Source organism: Mustela lutreola, chromosome 12, assembly GCF_030435805.1.
Source record: "Mustela lutreola isolate mMusLut2 chromosome 12, mMusLut2.pri, whole genome shotgun sequence".
Lineage (NCBI taxonomy): Eukaryota > Metazoa > Chordata > Mammalia > Carnivora > Mustelidae > Mustela > Mustela lutreola.
This window is the reverse complement of record NC_081301.1, coordinates 84,826,801-84,850,366: the sequence shown is the minus strand read 5'-3', so window position 1 is coordinate 84,850,366 and position 23,566 is coordinate 84,826,801. Positions and strand designations below refer to the sequence as shown.

General features: G+C 40.5%; 1 protein-coding gene across 3 annotated transcripts in view; it reads right to left on the bottom strand.

Annotated features, from left to right (window-relative positions):
• The window catches only part of TRPM6 (transient receptor potential cation channel subfamily M member 6), a 166,239-nt gene that overhangs the window by 99,254 nt on the left and 43,419 nt on the right, over positions 1-23,566 (bottom strand). For all 3 annotated transcript variants that reach the window (XM_059142330.1, XM_059142327.1, XM_059142328.1), the window contains exons 2-7: positions 20,477-20,556; positions 17,177-17,215; positions 11,721-11,898; positions 8,201-8,414; positions 4,833-4,957; positions 1,161-1,332 (exon numbers count right to left, since the gene is read on the bottom strand). In XM_059142330.1, the coding sequence (XP_058998313.1) occupies positions 1,161-1,332; positions 4,833-4,957; positions 8,201-8,414; positions 11,721-11,898; positions 17,177-17,215; positions 20,477-20,556 (808 nt within the window). The remainder of the gene's footprint in view (positions 1-1,160; positions 1,333-4,832; positions 4,958-8,200; positions 8,415-11,720; positions 11,899-17,176; positions 17,216-20,476; positions 20,557-23,566) is intronic.

The following is a 23,566-nucleotide window of genomic DNA, read 5'->3' as shown; positions in this document are numbered from 1 at the left end:
AACAGGACTTGAGCCTCCCTAGGGCCTTGGCTCCCTGGTCTTCTGCCCCAACAGTGGGGAGATTTTGTGGAAGATTTAACTCACGGAAAGAGGCAGAAGCCCACTTTCTGCTGCCTTGGACAAAACGTCTCCATTGCTCAGGCAGCACCTAGTTTCCACCTCTCCACCCAAAGATGTTTGCTGATTCTGGCCCTCTCCCCCCTTCTCCCTCCTGCAGATACTACTATTAAAGAAGAGACAATAGGTCCAAAATAGAGTCACTTGTGCTAAGCTCCACATCAGCAAACCAAGACATAATACTCAACTTAATTGCAGTTGCAACCTCTCCCAGGAATGTAACCTTTAACCAGTCCGTCTGGAATTATCTGGTTGGCACTAGTGAAGTCATTTGCCTGGTAGGACCCCCACGCCCACCCCACCTTCCCCCAAAGGAAGATGACCTTGCCCAAAACAATCCACTCCTTGTTAGAAGAACTCCCTTGCCACACCTCCTTCTGCCTATAAAAGTCTTCCACTCTGTCCTGCTCCTTGGAATTCCTCTCCACCTGCCAGATGGGATGCGGCCCAACTGATGAATCACTGAAGAAGGCTAGTAAGATCTTTCAGTTTACTCAACTGAATTTTGTTTTTTTAACACTACCAAAATGGCCATCTTGAAGCATCGTGGAAGCAGCACACAACACTGAAACCTTCAAAGGTTCTATTGCTAAAAGCCCTGTCTGGTTTTAATGCTCTCCTATCTGGGGCATGCCACCATATATGAAACACATCTTCCCTGACAGTCAAACTCATGCCCCGACTCTTCCCAGGCCAGTCTCCTTCCTGCTCTTCAGTCATCTCCATGCTGGTGTCAACACCTCCCCCACCACACACACAACCATCCTCCACCCATCCTGCCCTGTGGACAGCTAGAGGCTACGCTAAAGTCTCCATTGTTCCAGAAAACCTCTCCTGACTATGCCGTCCCCCAAGACTTCTTCCTCTCTCTCCTGTCACCCACAATTCCACATTTCTGCTTTCTTCTGACTATGGGTTCACGTATGTTAATTTAAGGCAGGGAGTAGCTTGGACCTCTCTACTCTGTATGGATGACAAAGGAATGCCTTTCTCCATAGTATCCCCAAGCCAGGCCCTGGTGGCTGAGCCTCCGTGGTACTCACGACTGTGTATTTTCTGCAGAGACAGGTACTTTTCCAGGTTCCTCCTGAGCTTCATCTCATTTCCATACTTGCCCACAGTCCCGTCATCGGACAAGATGAAGTGAGAATGCATGCTGTTGAGTGTGGTGAGCTTGCTGAGGGGGTTGCCCAGCGTCTGGTACAGGCACACTACCTGAACAGAGTAAAGATATGAGGGAAGGTCAGAGAAGGACCTTGACTCTGACCCCAGAATACAATTTCCCAATAAAAGCAACCAGCCATTCTCAAGGAGGAAAAAAATATGCACCATTAGCCTGAAACTTTTTTTAGTACTAAAACACAAGGAAGTCATGAAAAACAACTAGAATTGTGTTAAAAGGACTCAGAAGATAATTTGAAAATTTTCCACTGGCCAAAATGGGATAGCTCAGACATAATTAAGAGTAATAGCTAGAATAGATGAATTGAAACATATTTAATATTCGGTATGTTTCAATTCATGAACCAAAAAAATCTCACTGTTCACCTTGAAGGATGATAGATAATGAATCATTGCTTTGAAAACTGGAAGATAAAGAGAAAGAATCAAGCATTCTGCCTTTTCTCATACAACTGTACCACAAAGTAAAAACAAATCGTTGATGAGAATATGTTTCTCTTTACAGAGTGTTTAGCTAATAAAGAACACTATAATTAAATATCATCATTTGCAACTCAGTTGAGATCATGAATCTATGCAAGGACATCATAAAAAGAAAGATGATCATAAGTTACAAGGAAAGGACCCATCTCTTACGGCATAAACTCGCACAAAATAACTTGTATTTGATCATACCTCTGGATCAAACTACCAATTTACAGGAAAAACAAGAGACAGAGAAATACATTAAACCCTACTATAACAGGCTAAATTTGTAAAATGCAAACTATGGGAAATTCTTCAGGAAAAATGACCTAGTTCTTTAACAAATAAACTGCACCAAAAAAAAAAAAAAGAGAGAGAGAGAGAGAGAGAGAGAGAGGGAGGGAGAGAAGGAGGGACAATCCATAGGTTAAAAATGACTGCGGGGGGTGGAGGGTGGTGGTGGGCACCTGGGTGGCTCAGTGGGTTAAAGCCTCTGCCTTCGGCTCGGGTCATGATCCCAGGGTCCTGGGATCAAGCCCCACATCGGGCTCTCTGCTCAGCAGGAAGCCTGCTTCCCTTCCTGCCTCTCTGCCTACTTGTGATCTCTGTCAAATAAATGACTGCAGGGCACCTGCGTAGCTCAGCCAGCTGAAATCCAACTCTTGATTTCAGCTCAGGTCATGATCTCAGGGTCATGAGATCAGCCTTGCATCGGGCTTCATGCTAGGCATGGAGCCTGCTTGGGATTCCCTCTGTCCTCAGCTCCTCTTCCTCTCCTTCTCTAACAACAATTAAAAAAAAAAAAAAAAAAAAGACTGAAAGTGACTCAGGAGACATCTCAACCCATCACAATACAGGAAACTTTTCTGGATAATGAAAGCAAACAACTAGGGTACCTGGGAGGCTCAATTGGTTAAACATCTGCCTTTAGCTCAGGTCCTGGGATCAAGCCAGGCGTTGGGCTCCCTGCTCAGCACGGACTCTGCTTGTCCCTCTGCCCTCCTACCTACTTGCACTCTCTCTCTTTCTCCGTCTCTCACTCCTTCAAGTAAATAAATATTTTTTTAAAAAGGAATTAAACACAACCAGAACATTGAAAATAGACTAGCTATTTGTTGATATTTAGGAATTAATTTTTAATTTTTTAGGCATGAAAATGGCAATGTCTTTATATATTTTTAATTGTCCATATATTTCAGAAATATCTACTTATTGGTATTTAGAAATAGCAAAGTAGAGGCACCTGGGTGGCTCAGTGGGTTAAAGCCTCTGCCTTCGGTTCAGGTCATGATCTCAGGGTCCTGGGATTGAGCCCCGCATTGGGCTCTCCGCTCAGCGGGGAGCCTGCTTCCTCCTCTCTCTCTCTCTACCTGCCTCTATACCTACTTGTGATCTCTGTCAAATAAATAAAATCTTTAAAAAAAAAAAAAAAAAAAGAAATAGCAAAGTATTGGTAAATCAATTGCTAAATTAGAAATACTGGTTAAAATATTTAGCAGAGACACTATGTGATGTCTGGAATTTGCTTCAAAATATTGGAGTGAAGAGGTGGGGAATGGATAAAGAAGAGAGGAGACAAAACTGGTCTAATTTCATAATTGCTGAAGCTGGGAGATGGGTACACAGGATTTCATTATTTTAATCTCTCTACTCCTTAATGTGTGTGAGATTTTCCAAAATGAAAGTTAAACCATACACATGTCTATGCTAATTGATATAGAGAAGTAACTGTTAAATAGTTAATCCAAAGAACAATCCACAAAAACAAATAAAAATAAAAAACAGATTTACCTTAATGGGTTTCTGTTACTACTTTTTTATGTAAATTTTTTTATTATACATACGTACACATATGTAGAAAAAATTCTACACACCAAGATATTAATGGTGGTTATACTTCCTCTTCATACCTTTGGTAATTTTCATCAAAAATATACACTATTGGGGCGCCTGAGTGGCTCAGTGGGTTAAAGCCTCTGCCTTCAGCTCAGGTCATGATCCCAGGGTCCTGGGATCGAGCCCTGCATTGGGCTCTCTGCTTGGCAGGGAGCCTGCTTCTCCCTCTCTCTGCCTGCCTCTCTGCCCGCTTGTGATCTCTGTCAAATAAATAAATAAAACCTTAAAATACACACACACACACACACACACACACACACACACACTATTCTTATACACAGACCTAGACAAGTCTGTTCCTTATTTAGAAAAAAAACCAGGATCAAAGAATCAATACACAGGAATGAATAAAGCAGAGAGTAGTACAAGATAAGGAAAGAGAAGGGTCAGTTCATGAATGGTCCTTGCTTTATCAGACACACCACGACAAGAAACTCGACCATTACTCTCAGCAAGACAGGAGCCATTGAAGGGTTTTTCATAGGGGAATAGCATGATCTGATTTATATTTTAGAAGAATTATTTTGGCTACTGTGTTGAGATTAGATGACAAGAAGTGAGAAGCACAAGAGAAAGGAAGGCTTATTACTACAATCGTCCAGGGGTCAGATGATGGTGGTTTGGACCTGCTCAGTTACAGTGGGGTAGTGAAAGAGATCATTCCAGGTATATTTTTATATTTAAAGTGAAGCTGAGATAATTTACTGATGGATTAGGTTTGAGGTATTGAGACAGATCATTCCAGGATTAGTCTGAGGTTTTTGGCTTCAACTGCAAGGATAAGATCATTTTCTAAGATAGGCCAAGTAGGAAGACGAAAGTTGACTTGGGTATACTACATTGAGATACCTTTTAGAAACCCAGGTATAGTGTTAGGGCGCCTGGGTGGCTCAGTGGGTTAAAGCCTCTGCCTTCAGCTCAGGTCATGATCCCAGGGTCCTGGGATCGAGCCCCGCATCGGGCTCCCTGCTCAGCGGGGAGGCTTCTTCCTCCTCTCTCTCTGCCTGCCTCTCTGCCTACTTGTGATTTCTGTCTGTCAAATACATAAATAAAATCTTTAAAAAAAAAAAAAAAACAAAACAAGAAAGAAAGGAAGAAACCCAGGGATAGCGCTGAGTTGGCAGTTAGATACACATTCGTTGCCTTTGGCTGTGAATGGGATGCCCACTTACATCTTTTCCAATAAGGTCTCTCTGGTTCTCAATGACGCCCCATGGAGGGATTCCAACTGTCCAGATTTTTCTCAAGGACTGGAAGGAATGGGCTTTCAGGGCATCCCCAACATGTTTGGACACACCTATGAACAACAGAGATCAAACTTTAACATGCAAATCATGCAAAACACTGGTGTGATTGCTGGAAAGAGACAAATGGGCATGGGTATATGCAAAGGACCATTCTTAGGGAAAGTTGCTAGGGCAGTGGAATGAATTTCTGATATCCTGGCTTCCTGTTCTCTTTTAACACCTCTTTCTCCTATCACTCACCTCTTTACCTAAACAATTCTCCTCTCCCTTTGGGCAATTTTGGCTTACAACCTCAGTCCTGCCCCTAGTTTTCACTGACCAGAAAGCCCTGTGATGCCAACATGAATGTTCTAAATATGTTTTTTTTCCTCTAACCTTCTCAACTGTCCCAGCAGAACATCCTACAGAAATGCCCCTTGCTTCATGGAAGCAAATTAAGTTAATAGCTTTATAGACATAAATATTCCAGAACTAATGCATTCATATTTGACCTTCTAGAATTAATAGCAATAATAATAATAATAACCAGCATTGATCAAACACTTAAAATGCACCAGGTGCTTTTTTTTTTTTTTTTTTTTAGGTGTTTCACAGGTATTTACTCTTTAAGTAGAAACTTTAATCTATTTTAAAGGCAAGAATTGAGTCATAAAGAAGTTACATAATTAGCCCAATGTTATAGAGTTGGTAATTTGTAGAGCTTGTATTCCAATCCAGGATATTTGACTTTTCTTTTTTAAACAGACATTATTTCTAAAACAATTTGAGGCTCAGGTTTACATAAAACTGAGCCAGTAGTACAGACTTCCTTTGTACCCCTAATCTAAACACCTTCCCCCATGGTACATTTGTCACAGCTGATGAACCCACACTGACACATCATTCTCACCCAAAGACCACAGTTTATGTTGGGATGGGGGCTGTAGATTCCACAGGTGTGAACAAATACATAATGATCTATACCCGTCGCTGTCAGTCAAACCGAACAGATTCACGGCCCTAAAAGTCCTCTGTGTTCCGCTTATTCACCCCCTGCCACCAGCCCTGGCAACCACTGATCGTTTCCCTGTCTCCAGTTTCGCCTTTTCCAGGATGTCATATTGTTAGAATCCTGCCGTATGTGGCGCCGTATGCACTGCGCCACTGACCCTTGTTATCTATAGTCTGGGTCCTGTATGTGTCATTAGCACAGACACACACGTACACACGCACACACGCGCGCGCACACACACACACACTCTCTACCTGCCGCAACCATCTGACGCGCAGCGCCTCATCATTTCCCCTCTCTGCCATCTTTCAACCCTCCCTATCTTTTGCACTTTTCCCAGAGCCATTTTCTAGAATCGGGGATCGGGAGCACCGGCGAGTGTCAGCATCAGCTATGCCACCATCCGCGGCAGTAGAGATCGGGACTCCCTTGGTCTGGCCTGGGCTACCGGCACGGTGGGGCTGGTGGATGCACTTCGGCATCCCACATGTGGGCCTAGTACATACTGTCTACTGAGACTCTCTATAAAACCAGTCTGACTGCATCATTTCCTATGCATTTTCCTGTCTAAATTCCTTTGAGGCCCCAGGCTAGACAGAAAATAAAACCTCAGTCCCATCAGCAGGGCACCCAGTCTGGCTCCGTCTCCCATGTCCCTGTCCTCTGCCACGGGTACATCCAACCTGTAGCCTTAATGCCTCTTTCTACCTGTGCCTTCACCTCCAGCTGTGTGGCTGGCCTTGAACTGCCACCTCTGTCTAGGAGGATCCTTCCTACCCTTCCTTCAAGGCCAATGGCAAGTGCTATATCCTTCTCCATGCCTCCTTGGGTGCCCTCAGGAGGAAGTGGGATGTGTCTTCCTCTTCCTTATATTCCCAACACATGCTCTGTATCTCAACCGTGACCCAGTCAGCACTGATGGTGCTTAGTTGCTCACTCTTATCACAGTCCACCTTGTCACTAAACCCAGGGCCGGTATCTTACTCATTTTTCATCCACAGCATCTATCCAAATGCTTTATACATAAGGCTTCTGGCATCCAATTAAATGTCAAACATTCGTGCCAGATAATGTTCAACAACAGTTGAGGAGCAGCTCAAGAACAGGCAGAAGCTGCTAAGTGACACGTCTCAAACTGAAATGTGTGTAAGAATCACCCGGGGGTGTTGTCAACATGCAGATCCTGGTCCTGCTGGTCTGGGAAGTATCTGAGATCTGGGAAGTATCTGAGATTCCCAGCAAGCTCCAGGGGATTCTGCTGCTGATGTCCCTTCCTGAGCAGTCAGGCCCCAAGGAGCTGTGGTTGAATGGGGTCAGATCTTGATTATTGCTTAAGAAAGCTCCTAGTATGTCTCATTTCTCATTTCTTTTGTTTATATGAACTATTTTAATAGTCTTCACACTGTTGTATTTGTATTCCTTAATCGGTCTTCACTTAAAACACACACACACACACACACACACACACACACACACACACGAGCAGTACGTAAAATAAAGGCTATGTTCTTAAAAAGGGACACCATGGGGCCAAAATGGAATCACTTATGCCAAGTTATCAGACTGGGGCTTAATACCTAATCTAACCTAATTGTAGTTCCAACCTCCCCCAGAAATGTAGTCTTAACCTTTCATTTGGAAAATTTCTGATCAGTACCAACGAGGTAATCGGTCACAAGAACTCTCCTCATCCCAACCTTCCCCCCCCCCACCCAACAAGGGAAGATGAGGTAATCTGCGCGATTAGACCCCCTGCCATTCCCCTTGAAGGAAGAGGACCTTCCTTGTAACAATCCTTCCTTTTCTTTTGCTAATAACTTCCTTGGCCCACTCCCCTTCCTATAAAAACCTCCCATTTCTTAAACCGGTGAGCATCTCTTTACTTGAATAGGTTGCTGCTTAATTCATAAATTGCTTAATAAAGCCAACCGATCTTCAGATTTACTCCGTTGTATTTCTGTTGTTGAACCTGACGCCCCAGCCCACATACTCCATACTTGAAGGATTCCGCATCCTTTCAAACCTCACCATGGTTTAAGTTCAGGAAAAGACTATCTTCCTCGCCAGAAGTTTACCCAAAGTTGTGTTAAAATAGCATAATTTAACAATGGCAAAAATGCATTCCAGGAAAGGTCTATGACTGTTCTGGGTTCTTTCCTAGTCATTACGCTTTTTGTCTTTCTTGCGCATGTCACCATGTCTCCTGGGAGCTCTGCAGAGCAGAGATTAGGAGCCACACTTACCAGATTCAGTTATAAAGAGGGATTTTTTTTTTTTAAGTGAAGCAGGGAATGCACTTTACCAGTATTAATGCCTTCTGTTATTATCCACGCTCCTGTTGTCTCTGCAGCTTTGACCAAACCATGGCTGAAGATCTCTTTAAGTTTGGAGGGCATCTTGAAGTTCTGGATGCCCCCATGGACAGAGATCACCAGCTTTGGCAGTTCCATCTTCCACTCTTTCAACATTAAATGTAACAGATGATCCAACTTTGTATCATAAGAAGTCCTAATATACTGGAAAATATGCACAGATACATGTACATAAAATAGGAAAAACTACATGCCAGTAACAATGAGCACACAGCAGGGCCACTGAAATGGCCAAAAATTAAAAGGAAGTGTCTGAAATTTCTTTAAAAGTTCATCTTTGTATAATGGAAACATTTACTTTGAAAGGATCCCACACCCCCTGTAAGTTCCTTCTGGGAATTGCAAGTCACGGTAGGAAGGCTTCCTCTGACTCTCAGGGTTGGCCCACCAATGTTCTCCAGAAGGTCTGAGATGAGGCAGAAATGCTTCAAACTGGCAAAAACCACTACTCTAGGAAACCCATTTTTTAAAAAAGCTTTTAGAAATAGGTGAAGTGGGGTTTTTCATACATGCTATTGATGAGGGAGCAGGAGGTTAGCTGAAGACAAAGCACAAGCTGACCCCACCCCCACCCCACCCCTGTGTGGGATGTGTGTGACATTCTTCCAGGGCTCTCCCAACTATTGTAATGCTAATACATTGCTAGAGGGGAAACAACCTTAACTTACAATGGGAAGGCCTCCATTATCTTGTAGGTCCTCTTCTGCATTTGAAACCTCCCTTTTATGACCCCAACTCCCTAGTGTATATATATATATATATATAAGCCACACCTCAGGGCCTCAGTGCCTCAGCTCTTTCCGCCTACAGGGTCCTGTCCTCGTGCTTTAATAAACCACCATTTTGCACCAAAGATGGCTCAAGAATTCTTTCTTGGTGGTGGGCTCTGGACCTCACCCACCGAACCTCACCTATATTCTAAAAAACACATCACCATGACTTCTAATAGACTTGAGATTTCATACATTTCCATAATTTAAATCAAATTATGATCCAGGAGCATGTATATTTGCTATAAATTTAAATTCTAACCATTCCCTTTATATAGGACTAGCCCATCATTTTTCCAAAATAAGTACTTTTCATAAGAGTCATATTTTTGACTAGGGAGTGCAACACAAAGAAAAGATCAGAGAAATCTGAATCAGCAGGTAAGACCAGAATCATTTTGTGTTTTGCCCAAGACCACGGTATATGGCTGACTCTCTTTTCCCAACAGACGCAGCCACATACAGACCTAAAATCATAATGAGAGGAGTGTGCCATCCTCAAGCATAAGCTAACAAGACCAAGTCAGATTTATAGGAATAAGGACAATAAACCATGAATTAGGAAACTATACCATAAAGAACCACAGTTAGAGACCTTCATACAAAGGCAAATAGAATCATCACCTATCTTCCAGAAAGTACTAGTGACTTAAAACAATTGCCTATTTACCTTTGAAATTCTTAAAACATAATCCCTTTATTAAAATGTTAGACTGAACATCGAGTTGGTACAGCCATCACAGAATATAATAGAACCTAAGGATAATCAGGATTCAGTTTGCAAGTGAGGAAAATGAGTTGCCACGGCTTTATTACATATTCAAGTAACGGGAAAAAATACAAGTTGACCTTTGAGAAATGGTTTGTGCTGCTCCAGATCTTGAATAAGGGCAGAGGAGACAGCTCTGACGTGTGTCCACTGAGCTCAACTCTCTCTCAGGTGCCTCTCTTTCATTTAAAAGTCCTTTTAGTCCTAGAAGATATTCCTCCTTGAGATGTCAGATAAACAACCTCGATTAACTAAATTATCAGCACTAGTCTTTTCTTCCAAAGGCCAACGGAAGATGGTGCCAAGATGGTGCCGAAGGTTAATGACTTTCTTGCCCCGCCCCCTCCTTTATAACGAACTCAGACATAGATTTCCCTCAAATCATTTGTGGAATGAGGTGGTAGGGATAAAGCTGGGAAGGACAATGCTGGGTGGGAAATGAGTAACCAGATCTCGCAGCTTTCCTGCTTATCACAGTGAGCAAGCAGTACAGTTCTGGGCTTTCATATAAAAGGGAGCTTCTTCTCTTCTGAGAGAGCGAGTAAAATTCATTCAGATATTCAGGATCTAATGCTAAGCATAAAACCTATGAGTGATCAGGAGATCCACTGAACCGTATTTTCAGTTCTCCAGTATGCACCATATTCTCCGTTCTCCAGTATGCACCATATTCTCCCTTGGCCTTCCCCTAAGCCCAGAATGTTCTTAGTCCTCTAACTCAGCTGGCATCAAACACCTCACTCACCTTTCTGATCTCAGCTTAGCTGTCCCTACTTCCCGATGGCTTCCTTGACCCACACACACTGCCTCAGAAAACCGGGAGTTACACTTTCCATTTTCTCAAAGAACCCTATATTCCCAGCCAGAGCACCCCCATACACACCCTACAATTACACGGGGTAACTGTATATTTATCTCCTGTTTCCCTCACTAGACTGTAAGCAGTTAGTACATGGAACATGAGCTCTTTGGGGCATAGCAAATTATGAGCACCTAATAAATCTTTGTCAAGTGGATGAAAAAAATGAGGAAATGAAGGGGATCATGAATCAACATAAAAGCAAAAGGAAGAAGACAAAAACTTTAGGGGAAAATTACATGCAGCGTTATGTGAGAGTCAGCTTTTAAAAAAGATTACAGAGGAAGATAAGGACAGTTTTCTCACCAACTAAAGAGAACACCAATACAAAAAGCTAATACACAAAGCTAAACACAGAGAATTAAAAACTGGAAGTGTAGATTACTGTATCACAAAACTTGATTATGATTGCATTCTTAAGAACTGTTGTTTCAAATCCATCCAACTGATGGTCACATTCCAGGGTACAGCTGATTCTAAGCTTTCCTGGAGTGGACACCGAAAAAGCAGCAGGTGATTAATAAGCTCAAGAAAAAACACCTGAGAGATACCTGACCCGTAAGTATTATGCAAATTACATGCAAAATTATCTTATTAGGGACAGGAGCAAAACTGGCCTGGAAAGCCTACGGACAATCATCACAAGGACATAGCAGGCAGGAACAGCCACAAGGTACTAGTGATGGCTACGCCCTTGCTTCAGCTAAAACCATGCCTTTGGCAGGGACTTTCCTCCATTCCTTAACAAAAGGACAGCCCTTTTGCAACTGTCTCAAGAGCTATAAGCTATTCCCCATAGAGAAGGCATAAGCTTGCTAAAACGGGTCAAATAAAAAGCTTGCCACACCACACCCGGGAAAGGTCCCATGTCCCTCAGACAGAAAGGAGAGAGAAGGGTCAGGTCATTTTTGCAAAGAGGTCAATAACACAGATAATTTTTGCAATAAAACTCAGTTATCTGATCATCTACACTTGGAGAGAAGATTTGCAGAAACATTTGGAGGTTATCCTCTGTTAAAAACAAGCAAAAATAATGTGAGTTATTAGCGAACCTTGGCGTGGTGGGTGTGCTCTCCATCTTGAAAATTAATAGTGCCAAATGTGTCTGTAGGGCTTTTTGTCGTATGCTTTTCAACAGACCATTGTTCATTTTCATTACCGTTGGCAGCTGAGATGGCCCAGGAATAATCTATCCCCTGATGGTCTCCAATCAGTCGCCCACAGTAACACCTTAAATATGGGATGAAAACCAGTTTCAGAATAGAAAACACACAATGTCAAAACAGAAAGCAGGTGTAATGTTTCTACACTTTCCTAAGGTAATATACAGATGGCATATATGACAATTTTTTTAAAACCTCACATAAGATTTAGATTAGATTTAATATCACTAGGTTATCTTCTGAGTTTTGAAACCCCCTCAGCGGGCCTCGCCCTTAGCTGCACCTTAAAATCATCTAGTGAATGTTTAAAAAAAAATGCTAAAAATCTTGTGCACACCCATGTTCATGTAAGCATTATAAAGCATTATTCATAATACCAAGTGTCCATTGTTCATGTAAGTATTATAAAGTATTATTCATAATACCAAGTTTATCCAGATGAATGGGTAAACAAAACATGGCATGCATATATATATATATATATATATATATATATATAATGGAATATTATTCAGTCTTAAAAAGGGAAGAAACCTGTAATACGCTACAATAGGGATAAATCTTGAGGATATTATGCTAAATGAAATGAATCAGTCATAAAACAAGTACTGTAGAAATGAAATGAATCAGTCATAAAACAAGTACTGTAGGATTCCACTTATTTGAGGTACCTAGAGTAGTTAAATCCACGGAGACAGACAGTAGAATGGTGGTGGCCAGGGACTGGAAGGAGCAGCCAACGGGGAGTTATTGTTTAATGGACACAGAATTTTTGTTTTGCAAGATGAAAAAGTTCTGTTGTACAACAACAGAAATATACTTAACACCACTGAACTATACACTTAAAAGGGTTAAGATGGTAAAAAAAAAAATCAAATTGTACATTTTAAATACGTGCAGTTTATTTCATATCAATTATATCTCAACAAGACTGTTAAGAAAAAAAACTAAAAATCTCTAACATGCAATACTTAAGGAGACTCAGAAAATGTTTTCATGTAAAACATAATATGTACATCAAAAGGAAAGAACATTAATGCCGAAAAACATTCAACTTCAGAGAAATAAATAAATACAGAGCTACCACAAGAAAATAGCCATATACGAGGCTTGACTATGAATATAAATTAAATAATAAATATAGGCGGTATAATTACAAAGGAATATTTAATAAATGTTCCTGCAAATAAAGTTTTAAAAATTATTTTCGATACATGGCCATAATTTCTATTGTGTAACAAAACGAAGCAAATTAGAGGGTTAAATCTCTTTGAAACTAAAACTATATAAAAACTAACTAACTATAACAATCATCATACTGGTGACAGGACGATAACCTTCTCCTGTTTCATTAATTTAAAAAATCAGGAAGAAAAATTAAAATTTGAACATGTAGAACTTTCATATATCTATTATATGTAAAGAAGTTATTCAGCTTTTTGAGTGATTCAGGCTTTTTTGTATGTGTATGTGTGAAAAGCAACATAAAAACGTGTACAAGTTATGGGGTTCAACTAAGCAAGGAAACAGGATGACAACAAGAAGTCAGAGGACCATTTCGGAGTTGTATATGGAGGGCCCCTGACTCAAAGGCCGGAGTAATAATCTCAAATTCACAGAACACACATAATCAGAATCTGCTAGAGAGAAATGTATCACCTGCTTATCTTTCAGAATGAGCGATAGTCTTCAAAAAGGAAAAACATCTATTCATAAGCTGAATGATTCACTTCCCTGTGAGTTTTTCTAAACAGAACATGAACGACTGCAGGCAACCCTAATTCACACCTGGAAAGATAAGTCACTGACCTTGCAAAGGACCATTTTTCAGTTTGAACCCTCTTTGCTCTAAGTATTTTTCGAGCCTAATCCATTTCACTTGAATCAATATAGGTTCATTCCAGTTTTTACCAGGTCATTAAATTGCGGCATGATGACCCCATAGAAGAAACCAATTACCCCTAATTTTTTTTTAAAGCATCCATGTCCCATCCTTTTAGAATTAAAACTTTCAGAAGTTCCAAATTATACATCACTAACTAAAAGTTTACCTTGAGAACCAACTTTGTAAAGCTGCCAAATGCCAAATCCCTCCCAAATTATTTTAATAAATTCTACAAAATACCCATCAAAATCTTAAAAGAATTTTTCAGAGAATCTGACAAAGCGATTCTAATATTCATACGAATGTGCAAGTTGTCTAAAAGAGTAAGCTGGTATTAAAAAAAATAAAGTGCAGTGGACTCGCCCTGTCAGATATTAAGATACATTCCAAAACTGTAATAATGAAGAACAGTTGCATTTACCAGGAAAAGGAGAAGTAGATCAAAGGCACTAAAAGAAAAAAGCTTAGAAACAGAGCCACAAACATGGGAATTTGTTGTATAACAGAAATGACACCAGAAGTGGCTAGGACAGACTGCTCAGTAACTACCCCAGGATATTTCACCCTCCACATGAAAAAAGGTCTTAGCTATGTTCCAAAATGATAAGTTTCGACAACTTTTAATTTCTGGATAGTGTGAAATAGATGTTTTTCTAGTATCATTCATATTCGTTACCTCTGAAGATTACAAAGTTGGGAAAATATTGCCCGGGAAATGTTCTGGAGAATAAAGTAGGAAGCAGAAGGAGTAAATGTAGCCTTTTCACTTCTTTTCAATATAGTCTTATACTTGCTTTCAATTTTAGCAAATTGTAAATAATTACTGAAAAGTAAAAATAAAAAATAATTGGAGGAAAGGTAAAAGAGGTTAGTCCAATGGAAAAGCTTCATTCAGTGTGAGGAAATGAATCGAGTCACCCAGAATCTGTTATGTTGAAATCCTAATCCCCCGTGTGCCTATGTCTGGAGACAGAGCCTACAAGGCAGTAATAGTTGAAATGAGGTCTTGGAGGTGGGACTCTAACCTGATAGGGATAGTGTCTATAAAAGAGAAGGAGACACCAGAACTCTATCAGGGTACAGAGCAAAGGCCATGTGAAGACACAGCTTCCTGCAGAATAAGAGAGGCCTCATCGGAAACCAACTCTGATGGCACCTCGATCTTAGACTTACACAGCTCTGAGATAAAACTGTTATTGTTTAAACCACCCAGTCTGTGGTCGTCTATTAGGGCAGCCTGAGCAGACCAATACACCCAGCAACCTTCTCCTTCCTCTACACGTCCGTCTGTGGATGACGGTGCTTTCCTTTCCCCATGATTTGCCAGACTTGGGATTCCAGATTTTTTCTTTTACAAAAATAAATTTAACATTGAGCCAATCCATAAGGTGAACTAGGACCAAAATTAAGGAAATTTTCATTTTCCTCCATTTACAAAAGAGAAAGGTAAAACCAGTTACTAACATGTAGTTGAAAATGCAAATCACGGGGCGCCTGGGTGGCTCAGTGGGTTAAAGCCTCTGCCTTAGGCTCAGGTCATGGTCCCGGAGTCCTGAGTCCTGGGATCGAGCCCCGCATCGGGCTCTCTGCTCAGCGGGGAGCCTGCTTCCTCCTCTCTCTCTGCCTGCCTCTCTGCCTACTTGTGATCTCTGCCTGTCAAATAAATAAATAAAATCTTTTAAAAAAATAAATAAATAAAATAAAATGCAAATCACCACTAATATTTGTAATCTGCTGGAGTTATTTCTGTCCATGAGGTTATGTATTATGATTTATAATAAACACAGACTTGGTCTTTGCCCTACGTTTCTGGCACAGATGCCCAAAACCCTTGAGATCTCCTAACTGCTAAGAAAGATAAAGATGCTGAAGGTTGAATCAACCATGAATGACAATGATTCAACCAGAATCAACCACCAATGGCCAATGACTCAGCCAATCCTACCTACATAATGAAGCCTCCATAAAACCCCAAAAGGATGGCATTCAGAGACTTCAGGTTGGTGATTGGGGGTTGGGGGGGGTGGGTGTGCTAGAAGAGTGGCTTGCTGAGAAAGAGCACAGAAGCTCTCAGCCCCTTCGCACACAGCTGGCCTTATGCATCTCTTCCATCTGGCTGTTTATCTTTTATAACATCCTTTTTAAGAAACTGTAAGCAAATGTTTCTCTGGGATCTGGGAGCCCAGCTAGCACACTAACTGAACCCACGGAAGAGTTCTTGGGAACCTCTGATCTCTAGCCTATCAGTCAGAAGCACAGGTGATAACGTGGACTTGTAACTGGCCCCTGACCTAGGGGGAGGAAGGGTAGTCTAGTGTGACTAGGCTCTTAACCCATGGGAACTGATGCGATCTCCATGTAGACGCTGGCAGAATCTAGTTAATTACCTGGTGGTGTGTTGGGAAAAAACACACACATGTCAAAACTGGTGTCAGAAATAGAGCTTGGGGGCGCCTGGGTGGCTCAGTGGGTTAAGCCGCTGCCTTCGGCTCAGGTCATGATCTCAGGGTCCTGGGATCGAGTCCCGCATCGGGCTCTTTGCTCAGCAGGGAGCCTGCTTCCCTCTCTCTCTCTCTGCCTGCCTCTCCATCTACTTGTGATTTCTCTCTGTCAAATAAATAAATAAAATCTTTAAAAAAAAAAAAAAAAAAAAAAAAAGAAATAGAGCTTGGTATGATCACAAACCATAGGTCAAACACAGTGCTCTACAGGAACAAACCATCTTTGTGACCCAAATACAATACAGGGGCAGCCGGGTGGCCCAGCTGTGTCTGACTCTTGATGCTGGCTCAGGTCGTGGTCTCAGAGTGCTGAGATGGAGCCCCGCTTCAGACTCTGCACTGAGTGTGGAGCCTGCGACATCCTCTCTCCCTCTCCCTCTGCCTCTGCCCCTCGGCCCCCTCCCCACCGCTCATACTCTCTCACTCTCTCAAACACACAAATAAAATAGAACATAAGCAAATGAAAATGCGATGCTTTATAAGTATTTCAGTTGGTAGAAGCTCTTGCCAAAGGCCCTTGCCATTTACATGTCTCGGTAATTTAAGTAATCAATCTATTGCATTCAAATAATCACCATCCTTCAAAAAATTCCCACATCTCCTTTTTAAACTTCCCTTGGAGGGGCACCTGGGCAGCTCGGTCAGTTAAGTGTCTGCCTCCAGCTCAGGTCGTGATCCCAGGGTCCCCGATCCGGGTGGGGAGAGCCTGCTTTTTTCTCCCTCCACCTCTGCCCTACCCCCTAGCTCGTGCTCTCGATTTCAAATAAATAAATAAATAAATAAATAAATAAATAAAATCTAAACAAACAAACAAACAAAAATCTTCCTTTGGCAAGGTAAATAGGACACACCAATAAAGCCCTTTCACTGAGTCCATTCAAGTTGTAAGAGAGCTGTCTCAATAAGTTTTAAACCAAGCGCCTAAATATTTACAGAAATCTTATTTATCTAGGTCTTACCTGATTAAATTCTGGCAGACCTGGCATCCTGCAGTACATCTAAATTAAAAACACAAAACCTCTGTTAGGTTAGTGATATATCTGAAAGTATATTCAATGCTTGTACCATAAATACCCATTGTTTTCCTTGGTCTAAAAATCAGGGTTTGCTGAGTACTTCCTATGTCACCCCCAAACAGTCCCATATGTTGTTTTCCAAATTACACTGCAGCAACCATGACCTAACTAACAGAATGCTGAATTTGGAACCTAAATACCTGGATTGAAATCTCATGTATTTAACAATTTCTCTAAGCACTGGTTTCTGCATTTGGAAGTAGTATCTGGCCTGTAAGGTTATTAAGAGGATTACCTGAGATGTGTGTAATGTGTCTCACAGTGATACACTGCAGTATATATACTATTGGTGGCTGTTATTTTCATTACACTTATGAAGGTGACAGAATTCTTGAGAATTCTGAGAATTAAAAAATATGTTTATATATTTATAAATATACAATATATAGACATATAATCATATTTAATATATAATATATATTTATGTATTAAATATATATTATATATTAGTTATAATACAATATAGATACTATTTTAAAACCATAAAACACTATCAAATCAAAAGACAGTTGGTATGATTGTAAGTATTATCCTTATTAATCTTTCTTTTCATGATTCAAAAAGAACCTTCTGAAGTTAGGGGATCATCGTGATCATCAAAGGTCTTATTTTCTTTCTTCTTCTTTATAAATAAGTTTTAACTAGAAGAGAATACTAGCTAAAACAATGCAAGAAAGGACAGCATTCAAAGACTCAGGGTTATTCTACATTATTCAGAAACAAATACTTAGGCCTTTCATTTCTTCCCGTCCTAGCCTTTTGGGACTATCTTTTCTCAGAAGCTTCACTTCAAGAACAATTTCAAAATAAGAAGGAAAAAGGCACTGTAATCAAATCTATCATTTCTGTTTCTTATTAGGAACCATAAAAATAACTGATAAAAGATCAACTTTTATCTAAATTTAAAATCACAAACTACCACTTTTTTCTTCTGCACCATCAAGAAGAAAAATTCATAAAAGCTACAAATTTGAGATTCTTACTGGGATCTAAGAAAAAGAATGGCAAAGCAAGATCCGTAATCACCCAATAATTTTTTTTCCACAATCACATAAAGACCACCTTTTTACATAAAATGCAGATCTTGGACCATTCCATAATATGAAATTATGATCATCGATATTCTTCTTGAGTCTGTGGACTAATGGCCTATAGGTTATCATATTTCATGACGTTTAAGATTATGAAGATGATTATAATTATGATTCCATTACAGAAACAGATGGACTGTGTGAGCTCAGTCTGCCTTCCATTGTAACCACCACCACATTACAAGATACCGTAAAAGATGAAGGGGGAAAAGTGAGTTTACCCTGCCATTCTGTAAACATTTTATTAGGGGGAAAAATGAGAACTTCCAATCATGGGGCTTACAAACCCCAGGTAATTCAGTGAGGGTAGGGCTAGTAAATATTTAACAAAAGCAAGGAACACTGTTTTAGTCATCCCCAAAGAACAAGAATTGCAGTGACCTCACCATGCTACTCTTCATAGGCATACAACTGTGATTTCTAAACTTTAAATGAATATAAGGTCAAATGCTAAAAAGAGCCTAAAAATAGAGTGGTCCCCCTAATTAAAATACTGCTCTTCTATTTTTCCCTTCCTTCTAATTTCTACTCTCCAAGGGCAATGCCACCCAATCTTAATTTCAGGAACCCAATTACCCAATTACCCTGGGGAATTTTCCATAGCCCTTTATTCTCCTATCTTTCACTGGCTGCTATTTTGAACTTTGTTCTACAAGTAGAGCTTCCAAATGGTTCTCAACAACTCAGAGCGGTCAAACTCAAGTCATTCCATTCTGCCATCCATTCTCTGCTCAAGCAAAAAGACTTTACAGGAAATGTGGAATTGTCCGCATAATCTGAACAGAGTGTCCTAAAATATCCCAAACTGTCACAATTTTCCATAAACACTTGAGTTGGGGATAAGGCATATTCACAGTATTTTGAATATTCAGTATTCAGAAGTTGTGGGGAATGGAATGGTGAAATGGATACAGCACTAGATATTTCCCTAATACCTTTTTTTAATTAAGTTTTTAAAATTTTAATTACAGTATAGTTAACACAGTATCATGTTAGTTTTAGGTGTACAATATAGTGATCCAACAATTCTGTACAGTACTCAGTGCTCATTCTGATAAGAGCATCTCAATCCCCTTCACCTATTTAACCCATGCCCCCACCACCTCCCCTCCGGTAACCACCAATTTGTTCACTATAGTTAAGAATCTGTTTCTTCAGGGCACCTGGATGGCTCTGTGGGTTAAAGCCTCTGCCTTCCGCTCAGGTCATGATCCCAGGGTCCTGGGATCGAGCCCCGCATCAGGCTCTCTGCTCAGCAGGGAGGCTGCCTCCCCCTCTCTCTCTGCCTGCCTCTCTGCCTACTTGTGATCTCTGTCTGTCAAATAAATAAATAAAATATTAAAAAAAAATCTGTTTCTTGGTTTCTTTTTTTCCCCCTTTGCTCATTTTCTTTGTTTCTTAAATTCCACATGGGAATGAAATCATATGGTATTTGTCTTTCTCTGACTGACTTATTTCATGTAGCATAATACTCCCTAATTTCTATTCTTCCACTAAGAGAAACAGGAGCATTAAAGACATGAAAGTCACCACAAAATTAACAGTGGCTCCATCCCAGTCATGTCATTATGATCAATTTTTTCTTCTTTATACCTCATTAAATCATTAAACAGATGTCTATCAGGAGCCTTCCACACAGCGGGCACTGTCATAGGCTCTGGGCTTGCAGTCAGGTACGAAACTGACAACAAGGTCCCTGATCGTACCAGTTTGTCTACAATAATCACATATTATTTTTATAAAGACAAACAAATACTGATTAAAAATAAATAAATGCTAACTTCACAGGTATGATTAAATCCTCTAGACAATTCACTGTATACTGTTTTCCCTAAACAGTCACTCAAAATAGTGTTGTTTTAAAATGAAAAAATATAGGGGCCCCTGGGTGGCTCAGTGGATTAAGCCTCTGCCTTTGGCTCAGGTCATGATCCCGGGGTTCTGGGATCGAGCCCTGAGTCAGGCTCTCTGCTCAGCGGGGAGCCTGTTTCCCTTCCTCTCTCTCTGCCTGCCTCTCTGCCTACTTGTGATCTCTGTCAAATAAATAAAAAAATCTTAAAATAAAATGAAAAAATATAATTAAAAATTGTACCTGTGAGGGTCTTTTGAGCTAGGTATGATTTTGTTACATTCTCTCTTGTTGAACACTCCTTCAATCCAGGATTTCTGGGACTAAAGAAAAAGTGTAGTTATTTTTACCTTATAATTAAATGAGAAAGCAATGTAACCACAGTAGTTCAGGTAGACAAGATATATTCAAATATCATTAAGATGAATTAAAATGCCAAGATCAACCCCAAACAGGCTAAGCATTTATTGGCTTCTATCACACACATCACAGACACAAATGAACCAAATGTGAACACAAAAACATTCACAAAATTAATACATCCATAATCTCGTTTTCATCAAAATGTCCATAAATGCACAAAACTCTAGGAAGGAAGTCATGTTATAACTAAAGCATTCCCTTAATTCTGCTAAAAGTCACTCTAAAATCTTGTGCCATAGCCCTACAGAGTGAATTTCAAGCTCTCAAATTTCAAAATTCTCACATATAAAGTCCCACTTTGATTAAGCTATCATGGAAGCTGGAACCTCATTAAGATTCTGTGAAAGGATTTCCTCTAAAACTAGGACCTGGAGGATATGGAAAAGTAGAATCTCACACATGTACCTTCAGCAGAAGAGAACTTAAAAACTAAAACACCGATTTCCAGTAAATGCCTTATTTCCAGAAGACTGAGCCTTACCTCCTGAGCAGCGAACATTTGCCAAGAATCTCTCTCCATCCTCAAGCCAGTGAACTTACCGCCTGGACCCTAGCTGGACTTTCCCCTCTTCACACTCCTCGCCGGTAAATATAAACCACCCCAAGCCTTCAATGGACTCCCAGGTAGCTTGCCCCAGTGTTTTTCCTGAATTGTAATTCTTTCCCTCCTCTCGAATCAATTCGATTTCTCGTCATTACAGTTTGCCTCAGTTTACCTCCTAACTGGATAGACAACCTGACACGCATTCTGTAAGCATGGCGTACCACAGACTGTGCTGCTTCAATCTGCACCACCCCGACCCTTCGTGAATCCAGGTGGGACACTGGTCCGTGCTCATCCCCTTAATAAAGTCTCTCCCCCACTCTACTACACTACGTACAAGTCATAGCCAAGCTCCTCCGTAAGCAGAAGTCCAGAAGCAGAGGAGACTTGACCCACAATACACCCCAACCAACGGATGAGTTTGGCCTTCTTATAATATGAAAATATTTTAGCTCTGTGTGGTGTAAAAATATAAATACAGATACAACTTTTTACACACAGGTGTTACAGCGGTGGCGAAAGGGTGGTGCACGGGAACCTGCAAGGGGGCCTTCTTAAGCTCCATGGCAGGGCAGTGCCCCCCTCGGACCACCTGTTCTCGTCCTACAGTCCCAAGGAATGCCCGGCACCAGACAAGGGGTTACAAATCGATCTGTGTCCCAGCTGTGCCACCTCCTTATCACACCGTCCTCAGGTGCCAGATGGTCAGGACATGCCGCCCTATAACATGCTGCTTTGGCGTAGAGGGGATTTTCAGCTGTGATTTTGAGGCACTTGAAAAACAGCAGATGCAGTGAGAGGCTTCCTCTGAACTCTCTATATCTGCCTAAAGACAGATCTTCCAAGAGGATCTCAACTGTCATAAATCCCTGGGAGTTTTATCAGCCCAAAAGGACTCTTATCTCTAGAGAAGGAAGGAGAAGTCAACACCGCACCCAGGCAAACCTGGTCTCTAACTACCGTATCTCCCACCTTTTCTTCTAGGATCCCCTTCCCCTTTTCTAAAAAATCATTTACTCTCTTTGAAATTGCCTGTATCTCCCAACTCTTCCCCTAGGAAGACAGTATGTAAATTCCCAAATATCATCATCTCTGGGGTATTCACTTCTGTTTTTCTGGGATGCTGTCATGACCACAATATTAAAAATTAATAAACTTGGGTATCTTTTCTTGTCCATTTGCCTCACAGACCCAGCCATCAAACCTGAAAGAGCAAAGTTTTTCTTCTCCCACAATTAATTATAAATGAGGCAGTTATGGAATCCTCTGTATACTTTAATATTAAACTCATGGATTTTGTTCAATATTCACCAACCTTAAACCTAAGTGTTGACTACTGAATATAATGGTATGTAAACAGAATCCAGATCTTGTTAAGCAAAAAGGGGGGAGGGGCACTGACTGATATGTTTAAAATGCACAGGAACCAAACTATAGACAAGGAAAACTTCCCAAATCAAACTCAGTTTATCTTAAAATCATTCTACCTCTTAAGCCTTTTGCATAGTCGGCGGTTTTTTAAAAGACATTTGCTAAATTGGGAAAGCACTGAAAACATACAAACTTGGAAAAATTCAGAGTCACAGAACTTGGAATGAACTAAACAAAGTAAACTCAAAATCTACTTATTATAGTAAGAAAATAATACAATCTTTTGGAATTGGTAAGCCCTATCCCCTCTTCAAAAACTAACAATTTCATTTATTCATTCTGCCAAGATTAATTAAGTCCCTAATTTTTGCAAAGCACTGAGAAAAAGGGTGACAGGGGAATTAGTATGTTCTCAAAGAGCTCTTCATGCTGAATTTATTCAACCAATATACTGGATAGGCCAAGCTGCACGCTGGGAATACTACAGCAGGTAAGACAAGATGTTGGCTCTGATGGAACTTGGAATACAAAGAAGGAAACAGATAATGAATTGATATCATTAAACTGCATGTACACAAATTAACTATTAAAAAGGAGCTCCAGGGGCGCCTGGGTAGCTCAGTTGGTTAAGTGGCTGCCTTCAGCTCGGATCATGGTCTGAATGGGATGGAATACCACATCAGGCTCTCTGCTCACTGGGAACCTGCTTCTTACCCTCCCTCTACCTGCTACTCTGCCTGCCTGTGCTCTGTCAAACAAATAAATAAAAATTACTTAAAAATAAAAATAAATAAGAAATAAATTAAAATCTCAAAAACGGGTCTCTCATATAAGACACAAATTAAGCAGGCTGTGCTGTCATTCATTTCTTTACAAGACTAGACATCTGGTAGGACTATCTGAGCAAACTAATTTCTTCATGTCTGTTTGCTTATATGTTAAAAATGGAGATAATAGCAATAATAATTCCTCATAGCTCTGTTGAAAGGAATAGA